Below are 9,212 nucleotides of genomic sequence, written 5' to 3' on the forward strand. Positions count from 1 at the left end.
GTGAGCAATCGGTGCAATTAAGTGATCGATCTGACATGGGGGCAAATGGCATATGAAATGATGTATGTGACGGCAGAAGTAAATGCGAAATTAGGTGATGTATCTGACATCAGGGGCAGATCTCAAATGAAATCTTGGTGGTAGATTGGGTCCAAGCTATTCTAATAAACAATTGGCTAAAGAGGACAAGTAATGAGTGTATGAAAGACATGTTAAGCCAACAGGTGTAACTAAAGCCCTTTCTTATAAAGCACACTACGTAATACTAGATATATTCTATTTTATTGTGCCTCCATGTATAAGACTCTAATGCAGATGACTGGACTACTTACTTATGCAGGTAGCATGGTTTCTAATATACAGAAGGTCACCTTTGCAGCTACAATCATAGCAGCCCCATGTATTTTTGCAACTGCTCTCTGAGCAGTGGCAAGCTAAGAGACAGATTGATATGTGCTTCACATAAGCGTCAGTAAGAGCACTAACATGTGCTATCACATTGGCTTGTATACAGAAGGTCAAGCCTATTTACTTCCCAAATGGACTCAGTTATCGAATAAACCTGTTCACGAGTTACCAAAGTTTCACCATCTGCTATTTTACCTACTGCCCACGGGTAGATATTAAACCTGTTCCCATAACAACCTGCTTTTACCGAAGAAGCTATGGGCTGCTCATGGGTATCTTTTAGACTCAGAAACATAAGCCTAAACGCAATGTTGGGTCATGATTTTCTTGTATAATTGCTGACACAAAGTGGAAAGGTTAGAGAACGAAGTGCAAGCGAAAAATATGCCAAAAGATGGTATATCTATATATAAAAGCATGAGTACCTGAATGTTGTGGCCATTACAAATTGAGAACCGTGTGCAAAAATTTAAACATCAGTTGTAGAGGCCTTCACTCCCCACTTACCCACAAAGTGCAAGAACAACAATCTGGCATACGATACCCACAAAGTGCAAGAACAACAACCTGAACCGTGTGCAAAAATTTAAACAGCAGTTGTAGAGGCCTTCACTCCCCACCTACCCACAAAGTGCAAGAATAACAATCTGGCATAAGATACCCACAAAGTGCAAGAACAACAACCTGCCAGAAGATCGTAGAAGTCAGTACGGTCGTTCATTTCGTTTCTGTGAGACATTAGAAAAATATGAATTACATGGAGATTCAATAAGCAAAAGCATCTAAGATTTAATACAGTCATAGGAAACTTCAGTAGCAGAGCAGTCTAAAGGAATTGTCTTCCTGAAAGTATGAAGACCTGTAGCTATCAAGGATAGAACCCTGTGCAGTGAATATTCTTGGTCAGATTAACATCCCAGCATATGCATTAAGTCAGCTTCTAGTGGACAGTGGATATACTGAGATGCAAGTTTAAAGCTTGAAAATCTAGTGCTCAGAGTAATGAAACACATTAGTGAACTAAAAGAAGAGTTTACATGGCCAAACAAAACTGGAGCGCTGTTATTTCCAATTAGGGCAGTCTGCAATGCCTCTCCTTTGTCAGCTTGATATTCTAGTTTTGTAATCATTGGCATCTTAGCAGAGACGATAAAAGCATAAAAAATGAGAGTTTCACCACCATGGCAGATCCAAATGCATATTTGAAGCATCCGTCGTAGACCCGGTTGTCTCACCACCATAAGTTTGAACCAAATGCTGTGTTTGCTACTTATCTGCATCAACCGAATCAACAGAGTCGACTGAATAATCAATGGCTCGGGTGGGTACAACTTAATCAACAGACTCCCTTGATTAAACAACTGAAAGGGCTGTGGGCAATAGATTATATTACACTCACTTTCTGGCGGGTCCAAGCCATTCTAATAAACAATTGCCTAGACAGGACAAGTAATCAGTGTATATAAGACATGTTCAGACAACAGGTTATCATGCCTTATGGGGCAATTTACAACGTTTGTTCATTTCATTCCTTTAAATATTGATTTAGATAGAACATAGGAATAATTGGGGGAAGCATATAATAAATTACAATAATGCACAACCCAACTGGGAAAAACACAAGCACAGACCATGGTAGAGCAAAAGCATAAGAAACTGCCTCAATGTTTCAAAATGAACCAATTTAAAAGACACCATGCCTCCTTATATCCTACAATGTAAGGATGTTTAATGCGTGAAATGAAAGCCATCTCTGAGTCTGTAATGGTGTAATTAAAGCCCTTTCTTATATAGCACACTACGTAATACTAGCTATATTTTATCTTATTGTGCCTCCATGTATTAGACTCTAATTATGCCCTTAGTACCATAATAGTCCAAGCTAAGCTGGTGAAATAAGCTTACAACACGTGATGACATACAGGCTAATGCATTAATTGGTTCAAGGAGTAATATGGTAACAATGATTGGGTCATTTGCTTGCCCTGGTTAACTGGAAAGCTATACTTTATTTCTCAGATGACTGAACTACTTACTTATGCAGGTATCATGGTCTCTAATATACAGAAGGTCACCTTTGCAGCTACAATCATAGCTGCCCCATGTATTTTTGCAACTGCACTCTGAGCACTGGCAAGCTACCTTTTCTTTGCATTCATTTATATCTGAGCAGCAAGTTATTAAAACAGAAAGAGAATTAGTAGGTATCTGCCTCAACATACCTTCACACTTATCAACACCATCTCCCCTAAATCCAGGAGGACACTTGGATCCACTTGTCTGTGTGTCCTGTAGTAGTGAAAAGAGTAAATATTATTTTCCATTGAAGTCTATATGGTTAACTTCCAGTTGAGTAGGATAAGAGCTCTACCAGACAAGCAGAGAACATCTGTCCATCCTGGGTACTATGCCAGCAACCCCCATTATTGATTTTGCACCGTCCTGGCCCGACAGCTGGTCAAATAGTTATTTGGGAAAAATATTAGATCATTAAAGCATCTCACTTGAAATGGTTATTAGGCAAAAGTAACTAGACACATTACCTGATAACAACAACTAAAGATGATGGAAAAATGATAATTCTCTCGAGCTGAATGAAGGGGAAGGTGAAGAAATGCTTTTAATGTTACAACTTAGCACTGAAGAGACAGATTGATATGTGCTTCACATAAGCTTCAGTAAGAGCACTAACATGTGCTACCACATTGGCTTGTTAAACAAAAGATTAGAAGAAACATTGATACTGCCCATTTAAGCCAAACGATGGTGCAAAGAGTTGTCCTCTATATGTCAGATTTATAGTGGATGCTTCTTTCTTGGACATGTTGAATGCCATAATCTTTGTCTTTCCAAGATTACCCTGTAGGCCATGCCCATCACAAAATGAATTGATAACATCAAGTTTTTCTGAAGACCTGCAATTGAGTGAGATAGTAAAACAATGTCTACAAATAGTAAGATAGAAAAGTAGATTCCAGAAAGAATGTAGCCACTTATCCTCTAATTCGTTGGTATATAAACCAAGAGTGTTAAACAGAATATTAGAAGAAACATTGATACTGCCCATTTAAGCCAAACGGTGGTGCAAAGATGGTGAAATTTTTTCTACTGAAGCTGGAAATATTGTTTCTTAACGGGTGTCATTGTTGCATAACCTTTGTTAAATATTACTTCTACTGCAAGAATCAAGCTGAAGATGGTCCAGAAGATACCCAATCCAAGCAAGTATAAGATGATACCACCTTCATCAGCTATCCTCTATATGTCAGATTTATAATGGATGCTTCTTTCTTGGACATGTTGAAAGCCATAATATTTGTCTTTCCAAGATTACCCTGTAGGCCATGCTCATCACAAAATGAATTGATAACATCAGGTTTTTCTGAAGACCTGCAATTGAGTGAGATAGTAAAACAATGTCTGCAAATAGTAAGATAGAAAAGTAGATTCCAGAAAGAATGTAACCACTTATCCTCTAATTCGTCGGTATATAAACTAAGAGTGTTGTGATAGCAGACATCATTGTTTTAGTCTGATTGTACTGTGGATAAATTTTGTTAATGCCCATTTTTGTATGGATTTGACTAGTATTTGCTTCTTACAAGGTCATTCCCATTAAGATCTGGTATGCATGGCAGTAATTGAAACTTGAAAAGCCTATGTTGATTAGCAAGAAGGTTGGTAATTATTGGTTGCTAACTACATTTGTAACAAAAAACCGAAGAGTTGAAAGTGGTTTTTCAATACTGGCAACATGGTGAGGAATTTCTATGAGAAATAAGAAGGCACTTTTGTGAACAAATGTTTGTATGTAAGGACATAGCCTTAAGTAATGACATTTCTATCAAAAAAGTATGAAAGAAACCAAAGCAACACGCCAAAATATGGGGGCAAATGATCTACTACTTCGCAGTAGATTAGTTTAAATTCCATGGCAAGTTATTAAATACATATCGAAGCAGTGGAATCAACCTTAATAACTGATATAGACTCCATGTAAAATTTTCAAATACTTCCAAAACCGAGCTTTCCTTCTTCAGTTTGGCTTACTAAAAGGAAGATGGGAAAATTAGCTTTCAGGTGTAGCTTGTTTTAGACGATGAAAGACTATCAAATACTATTGATTCATTCTTTTCAAGCAAGTGTAATTGTGAGTGTTTTGTGTATGTTATTGTTCAGGTACAAAGTTGGATGCATATAAAATTGGGAGAAAAAAATGGAAAAGATTTGCTGTTTGCCCTGAAAGCATGATACTTATATGCCCAAAAAAAGGTTCTCAGAATTGCCCTAAAGTCAAGACACTTAAAGAGTCTTGACAGTGTGTGAAAATAAAATTACAGAAAAACATAACAAGGAAACTCATGAAATTTGCAGGAAACAAATGAGATCTCTGAAAACAAATGATGTCCCCATCTTCAAGCTGCATGATTGACATCACCACAAATATAGGAAATAATATAGTGAGGGAACCATACTTAGTAACAAACTGCATTGCATGAATTTCGAATAATAAATCCCCTCACTGACCCTTTCTAAAATAAATAGAGATACAATAATGATAAAACAAGTGTTGACAACAATGGTATAAAACTAAACTAACCTGGCTAGATAGAAAAGTACTTCTCTTTTCAATGGGTTCACACATGACATTTGGTTCAAATTTGATTTCCTACATATTACAACACCCAATGCATAAAAAATTAACCAATGGATCATAGACAACCAACAAACTAGGTGCAACAAGGATCCACAGATACCTTGGAATAAGAATGCTTATAATTAATTTGCCAGCACCACATGACATCGTCACTAATTAGTGTCACAGTATCCAAAAGCTTTTATTCAACTAACCTCGTAAAGATCAATTTCCTCATCTGGTGGAAAACCAGCCATCGCATTCAGCTTTGTAATAATTTCTATTGGCTTGCCCAGAGCCTTGACAAAAAGCCTCCCAACATACCTGAAAGACAATATTCTATTAGGCTGAAATAAGCCAACTAAATTCCAATAAAAAATCCATATTTGGAAAAGTATATGAGTGGAAATAAAATGCACATTGCACACCATTGTGAGAATAGTTGAATTTTTCAACCAGTTTGGATTTCCAATGAATGAACCTGCAAAGAACAATCCACAGATTCCTTCACTTCCCAAGTAAGGGCGACGGAAGAGGGTCGTTAAGTCGTATCCGTTGACAGAGGCAAATAAAATTGAAGAGTAAAAATGGAAAAGACTTGCAGTTTGCCCTGAAAAATTGATACTGCCAAAATAATGATTCTCAGAAGTGCCAAAGAGTCCAGATTCTTAAAGAGACTACAAAGTTGGATGCATATAAAATTGTGAGAAAAAAATGGAAAAGATTTGTTGTTTGCCCTGAAAGCATGATACTTATATGCCCAAAAAGGTTCTCAGAATTGCCCTAAAGTCAAGACACTTAAAGAGTCTTGACAGTGTGTGCAAATAAAATTACAGAAAAACATAACAAGGAAACTCATGAAATTTGCAGGAAACAAATGACACATAACAAATGATGCAAAGGGCACTAAAACTTGCAAAACAAGATCCTACAAACAAAACACAATTGAAGGATTTTCTTTTATGATTGGACAACAACAGCAAACAAGGTATCAAGACAACAAAACAACTAACATTTCCAGGACAGAGATACAGATTGCAAAATTGCTATACCAAATACAATGGAGAAATACTCGCAACATGCCCAAACAATAATGAGAAGTTCATAATTTCTACACCCCAATTTGAACAATAAAACTTAGACAGAACTATAGAAAGCTAACACGCTTTGAGTAAACCTGTTCCTACCTGAGACATCAAATGTCCCACCACCAAGATCAAACACAAGTATTGTTTCATTATTCTTCTTCTCGAACCCATAGGCCAATGAAGCAGCAATGGGTTCATTGATAATTCTCAGGACTTCCAACCCAGCAATCCGGCCTGCATCCTTTGTGGCTGTTCTCTGAGAATCGTTGAAATATGCAGGAACAGTTATCACAACCTTGTTGACCTTATCATTTAAAAACTTGGTGGCATCATCAACGAGCTTTCTCAAAACCTATATCACAAAAATCCCAACTGCAACTTATTAAACACAAATGCCTATAAAAGCAAACCTTAAATTACATTTTCAAACCAAACCAAATCAGTAATAGCCAAGTGTATCCTAAGACACAACTGCTTGGCAATACAAAACTTAAATTATAACATTAAAAACATTTTTAGAACCAAACAAATTCAGACGCGTAAATCAGCAATTTCTAACCAAGTGTGTCATTCACGGCCCAACGCCCTCACAAAATCAAACCATGCATAACAGGGGCCTGGAACATAATAAGGGAAACATGACCGCATGCACAGCTGTGCACCCATAATTTTACACCAAATGTTTCCTTGTGCCAAGCTATTCTAAACAAAGAAAACCAGTACTTCATTACATCTGTATAAGCTTTACTCAAATCAAACAGCATATCTACATTATTTTGATTTAAACTTGTAAAATTTAAAACTTGATTTTGTTCATATACTAGCACAGATATGACAGATGAACACAACAGAAAAAAGATTGAATCGCACCAATATCATTAGTATTGTAGGAACATTGGTTTATTTTAAACTGTCCTGTAAATCCGTCAAAATTCACGTGATCAATCAAAGCAACATGACTCATGTCTAGGCGAGACTTTTAATATCAACTATATTTTAACCATTTACTTACTCTACAATCTCTATTGTGAATCTAACAGAGCTCAACTCACCAACCAAAGAACACTTGCCTTCACTCAAAATTTTATGGGTTTAACCACAATAGCCCTGTTTGAATGAAATTCTTCACAATTGTATTTGCAAATCAGCAAATTTTATTCTTAAAAGCCTCCCAACATACCTGAAAGACAATATTCTATTAGGCTGAAATAAGCCAACTAAATTCCGATAAAAAATCCATATTTGGAAAAGTATATGAGTGGAAATAAAATGCACATTGCATACCATTGTGAGAACAGTTGAATTTTTCAACCAGTTTGGATTTCCAATGAATGAACCTGCAAAGAACAATCCACAGATTCCTTCACTTCCCAAGTAAGGGCGACGGAAGAGGGTCGTTAAGTCGTATCCGTTGACAGAGGCGAAGAGTGAATCAATGGGGCAGAACCCTGGTAAGCTCTCAACTGAGAAACGACAATGCAACATGAAATTTCAAATTTAAATAAAAATAAGAAAATCAATCGATTTCAATAAAAATAAAAATGAAAGTCGAAACTTTTATCCACCTTGTGGGCCCTACATGACGGCCATGTGCCTAACACCTCTCTCCATAGCATAACACATGCAAGCTCTACAGCAGGCCACCTAAGGTTGCATCAGGTTAACAGCTGTGATCAGGCAGATTGAAACCTGAAACCCGAGCGAGAAGATTGAAACTAGTGTAACATCTGTAATCAGGCTAACATCTGTGATCAGGCATATTGAAACCTGAAACCCGAGCAGGAAGACCCTGCAATGTAATGTAATGCCACCTAATAAATCTACCACAAAGCTCTTGTGAAATGCCGCTGCCAATACTGCTGAAATAATACAGAGACCCACAAGCAGCACTAGTTCGATTTTCACAGAAGGGGCGTCGGCGGGATGCGATACCATGATGAGGTTGTGCAGAGTGGAGATGCAATTTTGGCTATTTTGCGACCCTAAGTTAGAAGAAGAAGAAGAAATTAGGATGCGAGTCTCTCGGCCATGGAGGGAAGGTGATGGTTTCTCCTATGGCAGAATCGATGAGGGCTATGCAGCCGTGATGTGATTGTAGTTTCTGAAAAAAATAACACCCATCAATGTGCTTCACTAAGAAGATTTCATTTCTGCAGGCGGTGGTTGTTGTACATGTACAGGATCTGTTCCACCGTCACCTGAAAGTAGTCCTGATGATGAAGATGTTGCCGCAGAGGAATCATTAGTCAGACAGCAACTGAGGATACGAGGAGTCCAAATGTGGCTGTCCAAGTTCGTGGCCTCATCAAGAGACTGGTCCTTATAGATGAAGCAGAATAAGGCGGGTGTGCCCCAGCTACTTCCGCCTAGACCAATTTGAGGGATGGCTGCTAATAAGCGCTCGATCCGAACCAGAATTGCTGCAATTGACCGGTCTACATCAGTGACTTGTTCTGCTGGGCATAAAGGACAGAATTCTGGCCAATATTTTCGGTCAAACTGTTCTCTAGTCACTGAGCGCTTCTCACTATTCCGATAACCCACAGGCTCTGCTCAGGCCAGGACCGCTCACTCCCTTTTGCGCTCTGATACCCGGCCTCGACTAAGCTATCCTCAGAAAGGTAAGATGAGGTAAGCTCCACCAAAGATGAGAAAACCATAGCCCGTTGATCCCACAGAGACAAAGGTGGGTACAGAGGCAGAGTAGGCAAGAACATAGGCGGTGGTTCATGACACCTCCCGCCATGCATGGACACCTGCAGCACCTGCTGCACAACACCCGTTAACATGCTCAAATAGCCTAACCTGCAAACCTTAGCCTACCCTGCAAACAATTGTGCCGATAATACAAATTAATGTTAACATTAACATGAGACCGTTGACGGTCAGTGATAATGAACAGGACCTAAAAAGCAATTTAGGCTATGCTCCAGCCTCTTCCGCCTCGGGAAGAGGCCAAATAAGATGGCAAAGCTTCAGCTCCAAATAAGACTTTGGTTATCTCGGCACATCCCGGCACAACACGTTTGAGAACTTTGTAATAATCACCGAATAACAGCGGACTAAAACTGGAAACTAAT

The 9,212-nt window shown here is 38.3% G+C and overlaps 2 protein-coding genes across 5 annotated transcripts; both read right to left on the reverse strand.

Moving 5' to 3' along the window:
* Positions 1-2,428: 2,428 nt before the first annotated feature.
* On the reverse strand, positions 2,429-3,112 carry LOC149259297 (vacuolar-sorting receptor 4-like). The gene is made up of 3 exons (XM_089375394.1): positions 2,780-3,112; positions 2,631-2,697; positions 2,429-2,573 (listed from the first exon to the last, which is right to left on the reverse strand). Exons 1-3 carry the CDS (start codon positions 2,795-2,797, stop codon positions 2,437-2,439), a joined length of 222 nt encoding a protein of 73 aa, XP_089231520.1. The 5' UTR covers positions 2,798-3,112; the 3' UTR covers positions 2,429-2,436.
* Positions 3,113-3,645: 533 nt separating this feature from the next.
* On the reverse strand, positions 3,646-8,768 carry LOC149259298 (stromal 70 kDa heat shock-related protein, chloroplastic-like). 4 transcript variants are annotated; one of them, XR_016247090.1, is made up of 4 exons: positions 7,698-8,740; positions 7,417-7,595; positions 5,260-5,368; positions 3,646-3,743 (listed from the first exon to the last, which is right to left on the reverse strand). XR_016247090.1 is itself a non-coding variant. In XM_089375399.1 (3 exons), the coding sequence occupies exons 2-3, from the start codon at positions 7,417-7,419 to the stop codon at positions 6,182-6,184; spliced, it is 306 nt and encodes a 101-aa protein (XP_089231525.1). In that variant the 5' UTR covers positions 7,420-7,595; positions 7,698-8,768; the 3' UTR covers positions 5,819-6,181. The 4 variants fall into 4 exon arrangements, 1 of the variants encoding a protein (XP_089231525.1); XR_016247087.1 differs by lacking the exon at positions 3,646-3,743 and adding an exon at positions 5,028-5,077; XR_016247084.1 differs by lacking the exons at positions 3,646-3,743; positions 5,260-5,368 and adding exons at positions 5,819-6,484; positions 7,185-7,312 and having other exon boundaries at positions 7,698-8,734.
* Positions 8,769-9,212: the final 444 nt, after the last annotated feature.

Source organism: Pinus tabuliformis, chromosome 6 (genome assembly GCF_031772625.1).
Source record: "Pinus tabuliformis cultivar Carrire ecotype Pingquan chromosome 6, CPIR1, whole genome shotgun sequence".
Lineage (NCBI taxonomy): Eukaryota > Viridiplantae > Streptophyta > Pinopsida > Pinales > Pinaceae > Pinus > Pinus tabuliformis.